Source organism: Salmo salar, chromosome ssa26 (assembly GCF_905237065.1).
Source record: "Salmo salar chromosome ssa26, Ssal_v3.1, whole genome shotgun sequence".
In the NCBI taxonomy this organism is placed as follows: Eukaryota; Metazoa; Chordata; class Actinopteri; order Salmoniformes; family Salmonidae; genus Salmo; species Salmo salar.
The window spans coordinates 2507450-2528900 of NC_059467.1; the positions used below are offsets into that span (position 1 = coordinate 2507450).

The window sequence follows — 21451 nt, forward strand, 5'->3', positions numbered from 1 at the left end:
GGTGGAACGCTTCAAGTTCCTTGGCGTACACATCACGGACAAACTGAAATGGTCCACCCACACAGACAGTGTAGTGAAGTAGGCGCAATAGCGCCTCTTCAACCTCAGGAGGCTGAAGAAATTTGGCTTGTCACCTAAAACCCTCAAACTTTTACAGATGCACAATTGAGAGCATCCTGTCGGGCTGCATCACCGTCTGGTACAGCAACTGCACCGCCCGCAACCGCAGGGCTCTCCAGAGGGTGGTGCGGTCTGCCCAACGCATCATCGGGGGCAAACTACCTGCCCTCCAGGACACCTACAGCATCTGATGTCACAGGAAGGCCAAAAAGATCATCAAGGACAATAACCACCCAAGCCACTGCCTGTTCACCCCGCTATCATCCAGAAGGCGAGGTCAGTACAGGTGCATCAAAGCTGGGACCGAGAGACTGAATAACAGCTTCTATGTCAAGGCCATCAGACTGTTAAGTAGCCATTACTAGCACATATAGGCTGCTGCCGATATACATAGACTTGAAATCATTGGCCACTTTAACAATGTAACACTATTCACTTTAATAATGTTTACATATTTTGCGTTACTCATCTCATATGTATATACTGTATTCTATTCTACTGTATCTTAGTCTATGCCGCTCTGACATTGCTTGTCCATATATTTATATATTCTTAATTCCTTTACTTAGATTTGTGTGTATTGTTGTGAAATTGTTAGATATTACTAGTTAGATATTACTGCACTGTTGGAGCTAGAAACACAAGCATTTCGCCACACCCGCAATAACGTCTGCTAAACACGTGTATGTGACCAATAAAATTTGATTTCATGATCTTTTCATCGAAGTTTAATAAATTCCTCACTGCTGAAGTGAAGGCCATCCTCACTTGGGGAATGCTGCTTTTTAGTTAGCTTTGCGACAGTATAGAAAATAAATGTTGGATTATTTTTTTATGAGCCTCAATCAGGTTGAAAGAGTAGGCTGATCGAGCAGCATTGAGGGCTCTTCCATATTGCACGGCATTGTCTTTACAAGCTTGTTGGACGACTTACAGTTTGGTGGAGCGCCATTTTCATTCCAATTTTCTGGAAGATTGCTTCTGGGCTTGGGTATTTTCTGTATATCGGGGAGCTAATTTCTTGTGACAAATGTTTTTTTGTTTTTAGAGGTGTGATTGCATCAAACGATACAATATCAGGCCAAGTATCGCGATACCGAGTAGTATCGCGATACCGAGTAGTATCGCGATACCACCGTGAAAAATAAATCAGTGGCTTGTTTCACCCCATCCCCTGGATGCTTGTTCACGTTTTCTAAACGTTCTCCAAAAACCTGTCACTGAAATTCACATTTCTACTTGATACAACACATTGAATTTAACTTCACACTGTTAAGTGTATTATAGAATACTGCGTAGAATGGCTGATTTGCTAATATTTGCAAAGGCCTACCTGTGATTTCACTGGAGGAATGGAGGAAGGAATATACATCAGTGGAGGCCGCTGAACGAAGGACGGCTCATAATAATGGCTGGAACATTGCAAATGGAATGGCATCAAACACATAGACAGCATTCTGCTCCTGCCATTACCACAAGCCCGTTCTCCCCAATTAAGGTGCCACCAACCTTCTGTGATATACATGCATAATGATCTGCATGTCATTGTGTCAGTAAGGAGAAACACTGGATGAAAACTTCTTTACTCTTCAGTTAACAAACACACTCGCCCTCGCTCATGAACACCACTCTTTCTCTCGCACAAACACACATACACACACTTCTCCTTACTTTTAAAACGTTAGGCACCAAACAGAATTTAAGAAGCAATAGAAATACAGTGCCCTCCACTAGTATTGGCACCCTCAGTAAATATGGCACCCTCAGTAAATAGGCTGTAAAAAAAATATTTCTTTGTTCTTAATGTAAAACAAATATTTTTCTGCCTTACAACAGGCATACAAGCCCTCAGTCCAGCCTCCCTCAGCCTATTGCGGACAGTCTGATCACCGACGGAGGGATTGTGCTTTCCTAGTGTAACTTGGGCAGTTGTTACCATTCTGTACCTGTCCCGCAGGTGTGATGTTCGGATGTACCGATCCTGTGCAGGTGTTACACGTGGTCTGCCACTGCGAGGACAATCAGCTGTCCGTCCTGTCTCCCTGTAGCCCTGTCTTATACCCTGACAACACCGCTCGTGTTGCAAAAATAAATGTAGGAATCTATGTTATTCAATTATTGCGCGTCAACGAGCGTCTGCGTTGCAAGTCCTATTTCTGACGCAGATCGCGCTGCAAGTCCTGCCTCTCCCATCTCCTCATTGGTTTATAGAAGCAGGTACCCACGTGCCATCTCTTCATTAGTTATACCCACGTGGGTGATTGAAAGACGAACTCTGTTGCCAGTTGTCGTGGTAATACTATGAAGGTGTAGATGCCAATCACCATATAAGTTCAAAGATGAAAAAGCCTGGAAGGAGGAGAGATGACTAGAAACGATTCGGTTGACCATTTTATGTGTGGATTAATTGTCGGAGTGTAGGACCTTGTGCATTTCAGGTAAAATAACAACCTAATGTTTATATCCCAGGACAAATTAGCTAGCAAGTACAAGCTAACTAGCTAAATTGCCATAAATGCTTTTCAACCTGTCCCCAAATTAATGTCATTGGTTCAGAGTTTGTTTGATATTTTAACTTGCTTGTCGTGGACAAAATAAATGTATGCACGATGGCGCACGCGCACAGCCGGTTTGGGTTCCGTGTTAGACGTCTCACAGTACGGACATTGCAATTTATTGCCCTGGCCACATCTGCAGTCCTCATGCCTCCATGTTGCATGCCAAAGGCACGTTCACGCAGATGAGCAGGAACCCTGGTAATCTTTCTTTTGGTGTTTTTTCAGTCAGTAGAAAGGCCTCTTTAGTGTCCTAAGTTTTCATAACTGACCTTAATTGCCTACCATCTGTAAGATGTTAGTGTCTTAACGACCGTTCCACAGGTGCATGTTCATTAATTGTTTATGGTTCATTGAACAAGCATGGGAAACTGTGTGTAAACCTTTTACAATGAAGATCTGTGAAGTTATTTGGATTTTTACGAATTATCTTTGAAAGACAGTGTCCTGGAAAAGGGACGTTTATTTTTTTGCTGTGTGTGTGTGTGTGTGTGTGTGTATACAGTTGAAGTTGGAAGTTTACGTGCACTTAGGTTGGAGTCATTAAACTTGTTTTCAACCACTCCACAAATTTCTTGTTAACAAACTATAGTTTTGGCAAGTTGGTTAGGACATCTACTTTGTGCATGACACAAGTCATTTTTCCAACAATTGTTTACAAATACTAATTGAGTGTATGTAAACTTCTGACCCACTGGGAATGTGATGAAAGAAATTAAAGCTGAAATAAAAATGACTCTACTATTATTATGACATTTCACATTCTTAAAATAAAGTGGTGATCCTAACTGACCTAAGACAGGGAATTTTTACTAGGATTTAATGTCAGGAGTTGTAAAAAACTGAGTTTAAATGTATTTGGCTAAGGTGTATGTGAACTTCTGACTTCATGTATGAATGTGTATATATATATATATACATATATATACATATATATACATACATATACATATATATATACATACAATTCAACTCCATAATTCAACTCCATCTTTCATCGAATTAGATGGCTTATTCATCTCAAAAATCATTGACAAAGTGGGCAAACTTAGGCACGAGGTGCCAACAACGAACAGTTAGCCATCGTATTCATGCATACAAAAGCTAATAATATAAGAAAAGCATTGCAATTTTGTAACGTTATCAATAATGACAAACCTCCTGGCATTGACAATTTAGATAGAAAGCTACTGAGGATGGTAGCTGACTCTCTAGCCACTCCTATCCATCAAGTATTTCATCTGACCCTGGAGGAAAGACTTGGTCCTCAGGCCTGGAGGGAAGCCAAAGTAATTCCCTACCCTAGAGTGGTATAGCGGCCTTTACTTGTTCTAACAGCAGACTTATCAGCTTGCTGCCAGCTCTTAGCAAACTGTTGGGAAAAATTGTTTGACGAAATACAGTGCTATTTCTCTGTAAACAAGACTTTCAGCGTGCTTGTAGAGAAGTGCACTCTACATGTAATGCACTGACACAAATGATTGGTTGAAAGAAATGAATAAGAAGATTGTGGGAGCTGTACTGTTAGATTTCAGTGCAGTCTTTTGATATTCTTGACCATAACCTGTAGAAAAAACAATGCAGCTGAGAAGAAGCAAAACAACAAGAAAAAGTCAAGGTGTCTGAATACTTTCCGAATGCACTGTATATGATGATCGTATGTGGATGTGTGTGTAGAGTCAATATAAATATGTGTGCATATTATGTATCTTAGCCTCACTGTCTTGTTGGATCACGTGACTGGTGAAGCAACGCACTTCCGCGTTGTCTCCGCACTGCAGTACTGTTTGTTGCTACCTGCACGTTTTTTTTCTCGCTTTTTAATAACTATTTAATCACTCTATATTTAACAAGTTTACCAAGGTCTTAGTTTTGTCCTCACACAACTTTTTTTTAATCAAACGTTTTCACCCCGGACGCTTAACCTGGACATGGATAGGTCAGCAGGGGTGTGTGTATGTTTACATTGAAAGCCATGCTCAGGTAGGATTAGGCATTACACATGCCAGCTATCACTGTGACCTGGCTGAGAGTGATGGGGCCCCAGTCATGCTTCCTGGGTTTGGCTCATTTAAAGGGATATTCCTAGTAATTTTACATAATTAGTTGTTTCATATCTAACATGTCTTTCAGGTCTCCCTTGTAAAAAGAGGTCTCTTGACCTCAATGCGAAATAAAAACATGTGACTATACAAAATCGCCAAACTATCCCTTTTAATGTGGTAGCGTTGCCCCAGACCTGCACAGTCTGCTTTTGTAATGGCCCTTTAAAGCAGCTGGATGAGGGTTCAGCTCTTCTTGCCCCCTCTCTCTGGTCAGGTCTCAAGATTGGCAGGCAAAGTGTGAGGAGGATTTCAGCCGGTCAGTCAGCTCTAATCAGTGCTTTAGATTAAGATATTTATGGGGTGGTTCAGTTAGTCATGTTGGTGTTGTTTACTTAGTGACCTGGGCCTACTTTTGAATATATAGTGTATGTGGACACCCCTTCAAATTAGTGGATTCGGCTATTTCAGTCACACCTGTTGCTGACTGGTGTATAAAATCGAGCACACCCATGCAATCTCCATAGACAAACATTGGCAGTAGATTGGCCTTACTGAGGTGCTCAGTGACTTTCAATGTGGCATCGTCATAGGATGCCACCTTTCCAACAAGTCAGTTCGTCAAATGTCTGTGCTGATAGAGCTTCCCCGGTCAACTGTAAGTGCTGTTATTGTGAAGTGGAAACGTCAAGGAGCAACAACGGCTCAGCCACAAAGTGGTAGGCCACACAAGCTCACAGAACGGGACTGCCGAGTGCTGAAGTGCATAGCGTGTAAAAAATCGTCTGTCCTCGGTTGCAACACTCACTACCGAAATGCCAAACTGCCTCTGAAATAAACGACAGCACAAGAACTGTTCATTAGGAACTTCATGAAATGGGTTTCCAAAGCCAAGCAGCCAAGCGTCAGGCTGGAGTGGTGTAAAGCTTGCCGCCATTGGACTCTGGAGCAATGGAAACACATTCTCTGGAGTGATGAATCACGCTTCACCATCTGGCAGTCCGATGGACAAATCTGAGCTTGGTGGATGCCAGGAGAACGTTACCTGCCTGAATGCAAAGTGCCATCTGTACATTTTGGTGGAGGAGGTCAAATGGTCTGGGGCTGTTTTTCATGGTTCGGGCAATCTTAATGCTACAGCATGCAATGACAATCTAGACGATTCTGTGCTTCTGACTTTGTGGGAACAGGCCCTTTCCTGTTTCAGCATGACAATGCCTCTGTGTGCAAAGCGAGGTCCATACTGAAATGGTTTATCGAGATCTGTGTGGAGGAACTTGACTGGCCTGCACAGAGCCCTAAGCTCAACCCCATCGAGCACCTTTGGGATGAATTGGAACGACGACTGCGAGCCAGGCCTAATCGCCCAACATCAGTGCCTGACCTCACTAATGCTCTTGTGGCTAAATGGAAGCAAGTCCCCACAGCAATGTTACACTATTTATTGGAAACCCTTCCCAGAAGAGTGGAGGCTGTTATAGCAGCAAAGGGGGGACCAACTCTATGTTAATGCCCATGATTTTGTAATGAGATGTTCAACGAGCAGGTGTCTTGATACATTTGGTCATGTGTATATTCCTAAAGTGTCTGTGTAAGAATTAGGATCCGTTTTGCCTTTAAGATTATATGGATAGGGGATGGACAGAATTCTTGATGAGCCTACCATACCATCCGATTGCCCTATACTCTGAGAGGAAACTCTCTGAGCCTTTTGTTACTTTACTTCGTTTCAGTGAGGTCCCATAGTTCTAATTCTCTACATGTTAGGCATCAAGGCTAAGACAATTAGCTCATGCTATTGTTAGAGAGCAGGGTGCTGCCAAGAATGCTTAAAGGGATAGGACACAGCATTTCCCTATAGATAGCCAGGGGGAGATTACAGACAAACGCCAAACATGTTTAATGGTGCTATTTAAATTGGACCTCAATTAACCCTTACAACACTGTCAGTCCACGTGAAACCATTTCAATTGACTTCTTTAAAATAATTTCTAACTTGAAAAGGACATTGCTCAGCAATATGTGCATGGGTTAGAAGTAGGCCTCATAATTTATTTGCCAAGCTCGACATGAACTCAGGACCAAATCTCTACCTCAGTTGGTAGAGCATGGTGTTTGCAACGCCAGGGTTGTGGGTTCGATTCCCACGGGGGACCAGTATGTATGAAAAAAATGTATGAAATGTATGTATTCACTACTGTAAGTCGCTCTGGATAAGAACGTCTGCTAAATGACTAAAATGTAAATGTAAGCCCCATCTTGAATCGTCAACATTGAGTGACGCGCTTGCCTGGCGCTGCACCAAATCAAGATTCATCACCTCGCCCAAAGATTTCACATTTTCTTTCACAAGCAATTAGGCTCTTAAATTGACTGTGGCTAACACGATGATATAACTTGCAACGCAATTTGAGTCAACCTGACAATGTCCTTGCCAGGTTGACATTACCTCATGTAGGGGCCCGGGTGTCATCTTTGCCTTCTAGCATCTCCCCTATAGCCTCTCTTGATACATGTGGTTGTTTGACTCTTTAAGACATTACTGAGCCGCCATTCTCTTATCCCTTCCGCAGGATCACTGTCACTATCGGGGCTATGTGGAGGACGTGGAGGGATCATCTGTGGCCATGAGTATCTGCTTTGGGCTAAGGTAACCCTTACTAAAAAAAACAGGCTTCTGGCCAATCTTTGGCCAATTTGCCGCAAATTTGGGGTAAGCTCATATTGTTACATGCAAATTAGTTTTGCGGCAAATTTGTGGGCAACTTCTGGGTAAACTTGTGGCAAACATTCTGTTTGCTGAAAATTTGCTGCAAACTCATTATGGATATGCAAATTAGATCAGGTTTTTGGTTACTTTGTGTATTAACAATATTGAAATGTCGTATCTACAAACCAACTCGCATAACTTTAAAGGAAAAATCCACCCAAAACCAATCATTCCTTTAACTTGAAGTGTTAAATAACACTGTGAGAACAATGTTTTTTGTGAACAAATTTTTCATTTTGCCGTTTTATAATAAGGTTGGTAGCATCATGGAAAATCATTGTAGAAATCTGCAGCTCAAGTTGACTACAAAATCTGCAATGCTCTCTCTATGGGCTGGCTAGGTGACTAGCTAGCTAGCAAATGTAGCTACACACAATAATACCAAAGACAATATCAACATGTAAAGTAGCTAGTTAGTGGTAAAATCGCCTAAACAAACTGCACTATTAATTTAAGTCTACAATCTCACAATGTTCAATCAGTATATCAATGTGCCTCAGAGTGGAGTCTAACATTCGCAACAGCAGATATATGTTTGAGGAGATGGGAAACGTTGCCCATGCTACGTCAATGGGCCACGCGGTGCATTCTGGGACAAGGAGCTTCAAGGAGTGAATGGGAGTCTATTGGGCGTTAGCTCAAGAACCCAACATTAGTTCAAATTTTGTCAACAAAAAGTACAACGTTATAAATCTTTCATGAGATAATTAACTTGCTATCTGTAATATCGTATAGCTTTGCAATCTTGACATTATGTACTTTCAAGGAAAATAGGCAAGTTTCTCGACATATACACTGACTTTGAGAAGGGATTGCGTGACGCAGCTTTGCAACTGCGTGACGCAGCATGACAATGTGAACTCCATTGGTCGACAGTCTTCTGGGTGGGGCATTATGCGTTCCTTCATTCATCTCCAATCTCCTTTCTATAATATCTCAGGCAACGGCATCATGCAATGCACCCTGGACTAAAAGGCCGACCAAATAGGAAAAATGAGCTTGACCCGCCGTTAAGTTACACATTTCTCGAGGTAGGAATATTGCAAAAGTATGATCAATGGTTCATTCGAGAGAAGACATCCTCCCGAATGACGACATTGGCCAGTATTGAAATCTGACATGTTTTTTGAGACTTTTCACGATCTAAAAGCTGTTCCTATTCACTTCCAGTGTAGTGAGAGACGGATTTCTGCCTGCTTGATTGCCAATAACTCGGATATACATGAAATGACCCAGGGAATCGATAGAACATCACTCAGAGATGCACAAAAACAATGTAACATTTAAAATGGATGGACCTTTATTTTAAATGAACTTGCTTCTCACAGAGAACTAAACATAGTAAATATACTAAACAATTTTTATTTTCTTTTAATCTTTATTTAACTTCTATGGGCTAGGTGGGACGCTTGCGTCCCACCTACTCAACAGCCAGTGTAATCCCGTGGCGCAATATTCAAATACCTCAAAAATACAAAAACTTCAATTTTTCAAACATATGACTATTTTACACCATTTTAAAGACAAGACTCTCGTTAATCTAACCACACTGTCCGATTTCAAAAAGGCTGTACAACGAAAGCAAAACATTAGATTATGTCAGCAGAGTACCCAGCCAGAAAAAAATCAGACACCCATTTTTCAAGCTAGCATATAATGTCACAAAAACCCAGAAGACAGCTAAATGCAGCACTAACCTTTGATGATCTTCATCAGATGACACACCTAGGACATTATGTTATACAATACATGCATGTTTTGTTCAATCAAGTTCATATTTATATCAAAAACCAGCTTTTTACATTAGCATGTGACTAGCATGTGACTAGCATTCCCACCAACACTGCCGGTGAATTTACTAAATTACTCACGATAAACGTTCACAAAAAGCATAACAATTATTTTAAGAATTATAGATACAGAACTCCTCTATGCACTCGATATGTCCGATTTTAAAATAGCTTTTCGGTGAAAGCACATTTTGCAATATTCTCAGTAGATAGCCCGGCATCACAGGGCTTGCTATTTAGACACCCAGCAAGTTTAGCACTCACCAAAGTCAGATTTACTATAAGAAAAATGTTATTACCTTTGCTGTTCTTCGTCAGAATGCACTCCCAGGACTTCTACTTCAATAACAAATGTTGGTTTGGTCCCAAATAATCCATTGTTATATCCAAATAGCGACGTTTTGTTCATGCGTTCAAGACACTATCCGAAAGGGTAAATAAGGGTGACGAGCATTTCGTGACAAAAAAAATCTAAATATTCCATTACCGTACTTCGAAGCATGTCAACCGCTGTTTAAAATCAATTTTTACACCATTTTTCTCGTAAAAAAGCGATAATATTCCGACCGGGAAAGCCTGTATACGTACAAAGAGAGAGAAAATAAATACATCTCGTGCACGAGCGTGAGTCTCAGAGTACTCTGACCAGCCACTATCCAAACACGATAATGTGTTTCAGCCAGAGGCTGCCTCGATATCATTCAGCTTTTTCCCGGGTTCTGAGAGCCTATGGGAGCCGTAGGAAGTGTCACGTTACGGCAAAGATCCTCAGTCTTCAATAAAAAGAGCCAAGATGAACAACAACTTGTCAGAGAGGCCGCTTCCTGTTTGGAATCTTCTCAGGTTTTTGCCTGCCATATGAGTTCTGTTATACTCACAGACACCATTCAAACAGTTTTAGAAACTTTAGGGTGTTTTCTATCCAAAGCCAATAATTATATGCATATTCTCGTTACTGGGCAGGAGTAGTAACCAGATTAAATCAGGTACGTTTTTTATCCGGCCGTGTCAATACTGCCCCCTAGACCTAACAGGTTAACTAGGCAAGTTAGTTAAGAACAATTTCTTACTTACAATGAAACCCGGACGATGTTGGGACAATTGTGCGCCGCCCTATGAGACTCCCAATCACGGCTGGTTGTGATACCCTGGTTCGAATCCAGGTGTCTGTAGTGACGCCTCAAGCACTGAGATGCAGTGCCTTAGACCGAAGGGCCATTCGGGATCCATGTATTCAATGTCTTAACAGATACAAATAAATCATCAGCATGCTAATGAAGAAAAGAGCAAAGCCTGGATACTTCCCAAATAAATTGTTTGTTTGATCTTTTTACGAGCAAACATTTACATGAGAGAAATGTGAACATCATAGAGTGGTTAGGAGTAGCTCTGTTGCTCTTCTTTCCTGGAAGTAATTTAGCCATTTATTGTAGTCTTTGGCTCTCTGTAGAGTTTTATCATGTCAATTAACTCATGACATTTGTAAGGGGTTCACATAGGGGTCATGATAGGGGCTGTCCATATGTTTGATGTATTATAATAATTGATTATGCTTATGTTGTATTAATAGAAGGGTAGGGGTTATAAGACCCCGCCCTCACAGTTATAAGGTCCTAGACTATAGATTAACAATATACAGTGGGGAGAACAAGTATTTGATACACTGCCGATTTTGCAGGTTTTCCTACTTACAAAGCATGTAGAGGTCTGTAATTTGTATCATAGGTACACTTAAACTGTGAGAGACAGAATCTAAAACAAAAATCCAGAAAATCACATTGTATGATTTTTAAGTAGTTAATTAGCATTTTATTGCATGACATAAGTATTTGATCACCTACCAACCAGTAAGAAGACCAGAGAGCTGTGTAAGGACATCAGGGATACAATTGTAGACCTGCACAAGGTTGGGATGGGCTACAGGACAATAGGCAAGCAGCTTGGTGAGAAGGCAACAACTGTTGGCGCAATTATTCGAAAATGGAAGAAGTTCAAGATGAAGGTCAATCACCCTCGGTCTGGGGCTCCATGCAAGATCTCACCTCGTGGGGCATCAATGATCATGAGGAAGGTGAGGGATCAGCCCAGAACTACACGGCAGGACCTGGTCAATGACCTGAAGAGAGCTGGGACCACAGTCTCAAAGAAAACCATTAGTAACATACTACGCCGTCATGGATTAAAATCCTGCAGCGCACGCAAGGTACCCCTGCTCAAGCCAGCGCATGTCCAGGCCCGTCTGAAGTTTGCCAATGACCATCTGGATGATCCAGAGGAGGAATGGGAGAAGGTCATGTGGTCTGATGAGACAAAAATAGAGCTTTTTGGTCTAAACTCCACTTGTCGTGTATGGAGGAAGAAGGATGAGTACAACCCCAAGAACACCATCCCAACCGTGAAGCATGGAGGTGGAAACATCATTCTTTGGGGATGCTTTTTTGCAAAGGGGACAGGACGACTGCGACGTATTGAGGGGAGGATGGATGGGGCCATGTGTCACGAGATCTTGGCCAACAACCTCCTTCCCTCAGTAAGAGCATTGAAGATGGGTCGTAGCTGGGTCTTCCAGCATGACAACGACCCGAAACACACAGCCAGGGCAACTAAGGAGTGGCTCCGTAAGAAGCATCTCAAGGTCCTGGAGTGGCCTAGCCAGTCTCCAGACCTGAGGTGAAAATCCGTATTGCACAGCGACAGCCCCGAAACCTGAAGGATCTGGAGAAGGTCTGTATGGAGGAGTGGGCCAAAATCCCTGCTGCAGTGTGTGCAAACCTGGTCAAGAACTACAGGAAACGTATGATCTCTGTAATTGCAAACAAAGGTTTCTGTACCAAATATTAAGTTCTGCTTTTCTGATGTATCAAATACTTATGTCATGCAAGAAAATGCAAATTAATTACTTAAAAATCATACAATGTGATTTTCTGGATTTTCGTTTTAGATTCCGTCTCTCACAGTTGAAGTGTACCTATGATAAAGATTACAGACCTCTACATGCTTTGTAAGTAGGAAAACCTGCAGATGGCTATATAAACAAGAGTTTTAGTTTTGAGTAGGCATGGTTTTGGTCTCATGAGTAAAATATGACGTAGGCAGTGACATCACTAGGGCTGGACTTCAGGTTTAATAAAATAACTTGGGAACTTTTCTTTTATGCAGAACTTACTCGGAAACATGCGTATGTTTCTGTTGTCAACTTCTGTCTGCAATTGCATTAATAAAGGTTTTTGTATGATTTAATTAAAGATATTGTCAGAAAGCTAATTTCACCAATTAGCCAATGATTGAAAAGGAACAAGGAACGAACCCCAACCCATTCTTGAATTACTCATTATAGTAATAGTTTGATTTAATCAACAAATACGATAGTCAGTTTAAAAAGGATTAAGGGTACAAGACTGTACATATCTGGCTGTGTTGGGAAAATCACTACATGTCCCATCGAGCCAAGCGGGGAGAGGCTGCCCGTTACCACAGTTCCAAGACAAGTCAGAAACGTCCAGCTAACCCTACGCCAATGTATCTCAACACTGAACTTGGATCTGTGTTAAGTAGCAATGATATCCTTCCCAACTGTTGTCTTATGACATGACAGATAGCTCGAACCAGTCATGACTATTCAACAAAACAATACACAATTTTCAAGTTTCTTTCCAGTCATTTCTTTACTTACACGATTGTATAACTAGCAAAGGAGTTTTGAAGTTGAGGGTGCAGTTTTTATTAAGTTTGGCAATGAAGTTAGTGAGGGGAAAACCGGGGAAACAAGATCTAGCTGGGCGCACATGCACACTAGGCTAATTCAGGACACAGATTGTAGTTTTTATGCCCTATAAAGTTTGAGTAAACAATTCAGAGACTGAAACTAATATATTAGATGACAAATATTTAATGAGAGTGAATCTATATACAATCCCGAAATCAGCTGTAACTATCAATATTAAATGTTTACGTGAACCTGCATACACAAAATGAATGGTGAAGACGCTTCTGGAGACGGTAGACTTCTCCCCACCACTTTATGGGAACGTTGACCTTAGAATGTTTAAAGGCACTACAGAATTTACATGAGCTACAGTGGGGGGAAAAAAGTATTTGATCCCCTGCTGATTTTGTATGTTTGCCCACTGACAAAGAAATGATCAGTCTATAATTTTAATGTTAGGTTTATTTGAACAGTGAGAGACAGAATAACAACAAAAATATAGAGAAAAACGCATGTCAAAAATGTTATAAATTGATTTGCATTTTAATGAGGGAAATAAGTATTTGACCCCCCTCTCAATCAGAAAGATTTCTGGCTCCCAGGTGTCTTTTATACAGGTAACAAGCTGAGATTAGGAGCACACTCTTAAAGGGAGTGCTCCTAACTGCAGCTTGTTACCTGTAAAAAAGACACCTGTCCACAGAAGCAATCAATCAATCAGATTCCAAACTCTCCACCATGGCCAAGACCAAAGAGCTCTCCAAGGATGTCAGGGACAAGATTGTAGACCTACACAAGGCTGGAATGGGCTACAAGACCATCGCCAAGCAGCTGAGAAGGTGACAACATTTGGTACGATTATTCGCAAATGGAAGAAACACTAAAGAACTGTCAATATCCCTCGGCCTGGGGCTCCATGCAAGATCTCACCTCGTGGAGTTGCAATGATCATGAGAACGGTGAGGAATCAGCCCAGAACTACACGGGAGGATCTTGTCAATGATCTCAAGGAAGCTGGGACCATAGTCACCAAGAAAACAATTGGTAACACACTACGCCGTGAAGGACTGAAATCCTGCAGCGCCTGCAAGGTCCCCCTGCTGAAGAATACATATACATGCCCGTCTGAAGTTTGCCAATGAACATCTGAATGATTCAGAGGACAACTGGGTGAAAGTGTTGTGGTCAGATGAGACCAAAATGGAGCTCTTTGGCATCAACTCAACTCGCCGTGTTTGGAGGAGGAGGAATGCTGCCTATGACCCCAAGAACACCATCTCCACCGTCAAACATGGAGGTGGAAACATTATGCTTTGGGGGTGTTTTTCTGCTAAGGGGACATGACAACTTCACCGCATCATTTGACAGGGCCATGTACTGTCAAATCTTGGGTGAGAACCTCCTTCCCTCAGCCAGGGAAGGAGGATGGGTATTCCAGCATGACAACGACCCAAAACACACAGCCAAGGCAACAAAGGAGTGGCTCAAGAAGAAGCACATTAAGGTCCTGGAGTGGCCTAGCCAGTCTCCAGACCTTAATCCCATAGAAAATCTGTGGAGGGAGCTGAAGGTTCGAGTTGCCAAACGTCAGCCTCGAAACCTTAATGACTTGGAGAAGATCTGCAAAGATGAGTGTGACAAAATCCCTCCTGAGATGTGTGCAAACCTGGTGGCCAACTACAAGAAACGTCTGACCTCTGTGATTGCCAACAAGGGTTTTGCCAAAGTCATGTTTTGCAGAGGGGTCAAATACTTATTTCCCTCATTTTAAAATGCAAATCAATTTCTAACAATTTAGACATGCATTTTTCTGGATTTTTTTGTTGTTATTCTGTCTCTCACTGTTCATTATAAACCTACCATTAAAATTATAGACTGATAATTTCTTTGTAAGTGGGCAAACGTACAAAATCAGCAGGGGATCAAATACTTTTTTCCCCCACTGTAAGTGATAACTGAGCAATGAGCTTTCAACCAATGGATGTTTACAAGAGAATTAACCAAATTGACAAAATCAAACCCAGTTCAGAACTATTGCCTTTTTGAGTGAACTTTGGAAGTCCTTGAGAAACAATCAGAAAACACAAAAACAACACTAGGGTACTGAAATCAGTTACTGAAAACGTTTTATATTTTTTGCATCTCAGAGGATAATGGGCGGGTTTGGCTTTGGAAAAACGGGGTCACCTGTTACAAAGTTGCCTTGATGTTGCTATGCTTCTCACTGAAACTGGCATTCTACATATTTTTCAGCAAGTAAATAATGTTTCTGCCTTGTATGAATGCTATATAAACAAACAATGTATCTAGCATAAACTGGGACTTAGGCCTACTAAATCTACCTTTAAATGTGTGGCCAACTGTTCCTAGAGAGTATACAAGATTTTTCTCCAGCCAAGCCTCAACACAATTGATTCAAACAAATCAACTTACTATGATCTTCAATCTAGACTGGGGACTTCATCATTACGAGCCAGTTGTCTTCTAGTTGTCTCTTCTTCCTGACAATGAGTTATGCCTAATTTGGCAATTCATATTATTTTTCAAAAATGTATTGTTGACTTCCATTTCAAAGCCAAGCATGCAAGAAGCCATGACCTGGTGCACACATTTCTGTCCTCTGTTTGATTGAAGGCCTCAATCTGAATTTTTGCCTTGAAACTGATTGCTTCGAGTAAGAGAGAAGGAACAACACATGATCAAGATGCGCTAGCTACTAGTTTAATTAAAGCAATAAAATATCTAATTGTTACAAAGAATGGATGTATGGGCTACATTTATGAGATACTTGCATTTACTTACATTATCAAGCTTGGCCAAGCATGCAAGAAGCCATGACCTGGTGCACACATTTCTGTATCACTCAAAAACGTGTTCAGAGTAAGTGCGTCACAAGCTTTTTTCCAGGGTGTTGATGCATCCTCTTCCCAATACAGCCTCTTCCAACACCACAGGTAGGGGGAGAGTATCCATCTGCAAAAGTGAAAGTTTGCTTTGATGTCAAGTCAGCTCATATTGTTGCTACCTTAGCTGTTGTGCTAGCTAACATGCTACTGAACAGTGACACTAGCATATTGGCATGCATATTATTGGTATTAGCTAAAAGACAGCAACTTAACACCTACAAATATCAGTGTTTAAGCAAATCATTAGTGAGTAAGCTAGCTATCACATACATTTTGCAACATTTTGTATTCTTATTTTTCATAATTTATGTTGTTGAGGAACCTGCAAAAACGCATTTTGTTGGACGATGTATACCATGCATATCTTTACATACTACTAATAACATTTGAAACTTCAAATATGTTAACACTAGCTAGCCAGTTAGTGGTGGTGACAGATTGATATAGCAACAAAAAGTGTTGCACTCTATCCCATAAAACATGACATTGCTAGCCACGTATCAATTACCTAACACAATTTAAGAGTTGTTTGGAAGTTGAATAACTTGGACAACTTCGGTAGGTAGCTAGATAGCTAGCTTGGTTTGCAGTTTCCAACAAATTTTTCTTCTCCACCTGACTGGTCGTTAACAGTTACTGGTTTTCAAACTCGTGTTCACAAGAAATGGCTTCTGGGGATATGTTTCCTGCAAGTGGCAATACATATTGTTGCCACGTGTGCCCCAGATTCACGACTAGTGGCATACATTTGGAAACTTCTGCCGACATTTTGTTGCACACTATTTATACTATACAAAAATATAAACTCAACATGTAGTGTTTCGTGAGGAGAAATAAAAGATGTCAGAAATGTTCCATACACATATTGCACATTAACAAGTTAAACCATTCATCTGACTAGTGTGGCATATGAAGAAGCGCAGGTGCACCTTGTGCTGGGGACAATAAAAGCCCACACTAAAAGGTGCAGTTTTGTCATACAACACAATGCTACAGATGTCTCAAGTTTTGAGGGAGCGTGCAATTGGCATGTTGCCTGCAGGAATGTATACCAGAGATGTTGCCATAGAATTTAATGTTCATTTCTCTACCATAAGCCGCCTCCAACGTAATTTTAGAGAATTTGGCATTATGTTCAACCAGCCTCACAACCGCAGACCATGTATAACCAGCCCAGGACCTCCACATCCAGCCCCTTCACCTGCTGGATTATATGAGACCAGCCACCAGGACAGCTGAGGAAACTGTGGGTTTGCATAACCTCAGAATTTCTGACAAATTGTCAAAAATCCTTGCAGGGAAGCTCATCTGCATGCTCATCGTCCTCACCAGGGTCTTGACCTGACTACAGTTCGGCGTCGTAACCGACTTCAGTGGGCAAATGCTCACCTTCGATAGACACTGGCATGCTGGAGAAGTGTGCTCTTCACGGATGAATCACAGTTTCAACTGTACAGGGCAGATGGCAGACATAGAGTCTGGTGTCATGTGGGCGAGCGGTTTGCTGATATCAATGTTGTGAACAGGGTGGGGTTATGGTATGGGGCAGGCATAAGCCATGGACAACAATTGCAAAATACAATTTGTATTTTATCAATAGCAGTTTTAATGCACAGAGATAACGTGACAAGATCCTGAGGCTCATTGTTGTGCCATTCATCCACCGCCATCATCTCATGTTGCAGCATGATAATTCACAGCCCCATGTTGCAAGGATCTGTACGCAATTCCTAGAAGCTGAAAATGTTCGTTCTTCCATGGCCTGCATACTCACCAGGCATGTTACACACTGCGCATGTTTGGGATGCTCTGGATTGGTGTGTACGAAAGCGTTTTCCAGTTCCCACCAATATCCAGAAACTTCGCACAGCCTTTGAAGCTGAGTGGGACAACATTACACAGGCCATAATCAACTATATGTGAAGATGTCGCACTGCACAAGGTCACACCAGATACTGACTGGTTTTCTGATCCTTACCTTTTTTTTAAGGTATCTGTGACCAACAGATGCATATCTGTATTCCCAGTCATATGAAATCCATAGCGTTATGAATATGAATTTATTTCAATTGACTGATTTCCTTATATGAACTGAAATTGTTGCATGTTGCGCATATATTTTTCAGTGTAGTTTGCAGCAAATTTGCAAGAACAATTACTTTTTTTTAGTGTTCGGTTATAAAAAGTGACAACACTGGACTTGAGAGGTTGGGGGATTTAAGCTGTCAAGATTACCAGGACGGTGTTCAAAGCCTGTGGTTTAGTAGTAAAACAAGGTGCTCTCAAATAGGCCTCCCCACCGGAGAGCAGGGTTCAAACCCCATAATGACGAAGCAAAAGCAGTTATAAACACCCCCCCCACCCCCCCAAGCCATGAGGTCAAAGGAATTGTCCTTGGAGCTCCAAGACCGGATTGTGTCGAGGCGCAGGTCTGGGGAAGGGTACCAAAAAAATGTCTGCAGCATTGAAGGTCCACAAGAACACAGTGGCATCCCTCATTCTTAAATGGAAGAAGTTTCGAACCACCAAGAATCTTCCTAGAGCTGGCCGCCCGGCCAAACAGAGCAATTAGGGGAGAAGGGCCTTGGTGAGGGAGGTGACCAAGAACCCAATGGTCACTCTGACAGAGCTCCAGAGTTCCTCTGTGGATATGGTTGTCCTTCTGGAAGGTTCTCCCATCTCTGCAGTACTCTACCCATCAGGCCTTTATGGTAAAGTGGCCAGACAGAAGCCACTCCTCAGTAAAAGGCACATGACAGCCAGCTTGGAGTTTGCCAAAAGGCACCTAAAGGACTCTCAGACCATGAGAAACAAGATTCTTTGGTCTGATGAAACCAAGATTGAACTATTTGGTCTGAATGCCAAGCGTCACGTCTGGAGGAAACCTGGCACCATCCTTACGGGGAAGCAGCATGTTTTTCAGGGACTGGGAGACAAGTCAGGATCGAGGCAAAGATGTACAGAGAGATCCTTGATGAAAATCTGCTCCAGAGCACTCGGGACCTCATCCTGAGGCGAAGGTTCACCTTCCAACAGGACAACGATCCTAAGCACACAGCCAAGAAAATGTAGGAGTGGCTTCAGGACAAGTCTCTGAATGTCCTTGAGTGGCCCAGCCAGAGCCTGGACTTGAACCCGATCGGACATCTCTGGAGAGACTTGAAAATAGTTGTGCAGCGATGCTCCCCATCCAACCTGACAGAGCTTGAGAGGATCTGCAGAGAAGAATGGGAGAAACTCCACAATTGTGCCAATCTTGCAACGTTACACCCAAGAAGACGTGAGGCTGTAATCGCTGCCAAAGGTGCTTCAACAAAGTACAGAGTAAAGGCTCTGAATACTTATGTAAATGTGATATTAAATTCATTTTTTTATTATAATATTTTTATATAAGAAATTAGCGCAAAATAATTACCTGTTTTTGCTTTTGTCATTATGGAGTATTGTGTGTAGATTGATGAGGAAAAAATATTTTTTTTATCCATTTTAGTATAAGAATATATACACTACCGTTCAAAAGTTTGGGGTCACTTAGAAATGTCCTTGTCTATAAAAATAACATCAAACTGATCAGAAATACAGTTTAGACATTGTTAATGTTGTCTCAACGTCAACAGTGAAGAGGTGACTCCGGGATGCTGGCCTTCTTGGCAGAGTTGCAAAGAAAAAGCCATATATCAGACTGGCCAATAAAAATCAGAGATTAAGATACGCAAAAGGACACCGCCACTGGACAGAGGAACTCGCCTAGAAGGCCAGCATCCCGGAGTCGCCTCTTCACTGTTGACGTTGAGACTGGTGTTTTGCGGGTACTATTTAATGAAGCTGCCAGTTGAGGACTTGTGAGGTGGCGTCTGTTAATCAAACTAGACACTAATGTACTTGTACTTGTCCTCCTGCTCAGTTGTACACCGAGGCCTCCCACTCCTCTTTCTATTCTAGTTAGAGCCAGTTTGCGTTGTTCTGTGAAGGGAATAGTATACAGCGTTATACAACATTTTCAGTTTCTTGGCATTTTCTTGGAATAGCCTTCATTTCTCAGAACAAGAATAGACTGATGAGTTTCAGAAGAAAGTCTTTGTTTTTGGACATTATGAGCCTGTAATCGAACCCACAAATGCTGATGCTCCAGATACTCAACTAGTCTAAAGAAGGCCATTTTTATTGCTGCTTTAATCAGCACAACAGTTTTCAGCTGTGCTAACATAATTGCAAAAGGGTTTTCTAATGATCAATTAGCCTTTTTAAAATGATAAACTTGGATTAGCTAACACAACGTGCCATTGGAACACAGGAGTGATGGTTGCTGGTAATGGGCCTCTACGCCTATGTAGATGTTTCATAAAAAATGTTCTGTTTCCAGCTACAATAGTCATTTACCAAAAAAAATGCTTTTCTTTCAAAAACAAGGACTTTTCTAAGTGACCCCAATTTTTTTTGTGTGTGTGGTGTACCAGTTGAAACTTGGACACACCTACTCATTCAAGGGTTTTTCTAGTGTTCTAGTGTAGTAATAATAATAGTGAAGACATCATACTATGAGAATAACACATGGAATCATGTAGTAACCAAAAAGTGTTAAACAAATCAAAATACATATAATATTTGAGATTCTTCAAAGTAGCCACCCTTTGCCTTGATGACAGCTTTGCACACGCTTGGCATTCTCTCAACCAGCTTCATGAGGTAGTCACCTGGAATGCATTTCAATTAACAGGTGTGCTTGTTAAGTTCATTTGTGGAATTTCTTTCCTCAATGCGTTTGAACCAATCAGTTGTGTTGTGACAAGGTAGGGTTGGTATACAGAAGATCTCCCTATTTGGTTTAAGACCAAGTCCATATTATGGCAAGAACAGCTCAAATAAGCAAAGAGAAACGACAGTCCATCATTACTTTTAAGACATGAAGGTCAGTCAATCCTGAAGATTTCAATAATCTGTTTAGTTATTTGGATTTTTACGAATTATCTTTGAAAGACAGGGTCCTGAAAAAGGCACGTTTCTTTTTTTGCTGAGTTGATGTCCATTTTAAAGTGTTTAACATTCATTAAAATGTTGATGATTGTATGATTAACTAAAGATAACATACATTTTCATCAAGTGTTTGACCTTTTTTAATGTGTACTTTTTTGAAAAATACTAATTAATGGACCAGAATACCAACAAATCTCATAATGTATAGGTAGAGGCAAAAATGTAATTTCAGTTTGTAGTGCCTGGCCTAAATTGTAATTAACAGGCTCAGTTTTCAAGCTGTTATTTGTTGTTGTCCTTTTCACCTACCTCCCACACAACATATGATCATGCTTTCGTATCACAGCAAGGACAAGCCAGTTTAGGCAATGTTTTGTGGGTGTGGAACATTTTGCGTTTTACTTAAATGATTGTTAGTTGATTATCTTTAGGAAAGAACCTGTACTAACCTTCCTCTTAAAACGGCCAATTATTCTGTTCTAAATGTATGTGCCATTCCCCTACTGGACTACCCGGACTTGTCAACATCCACTGAAGTAGCTTGCGAGATTACTATATAGCTGCAGTAGTTGCCTTGGTAACCAAACA

General features: G+C 41.3%; 1 protein-coding gene across 2 annotated transcripts in view; it reads left to right on the forward strand.

Annotated features, from left to right (window-relative positions):
* The window catches only part of adam9a (ADAM metallopeptidase domain 9a), a 104021-nt gene that overhangs the window by 42446 nt on the left and 40124 nt on the right, over positions 1-21451 (forward strand). For both annotated transcript variants that reach the window (XM_014174863.2, XM_014174864.2), the window contains exon 5: positions 7291-7367. In XM_014174863.2, coding sequence (XP_014030338.1) covers positions 7291-7367 — 77 coding nt within the window. The remainder of the gene's footprint in view (positions 1-7290; positions 7368-21451) is intronic.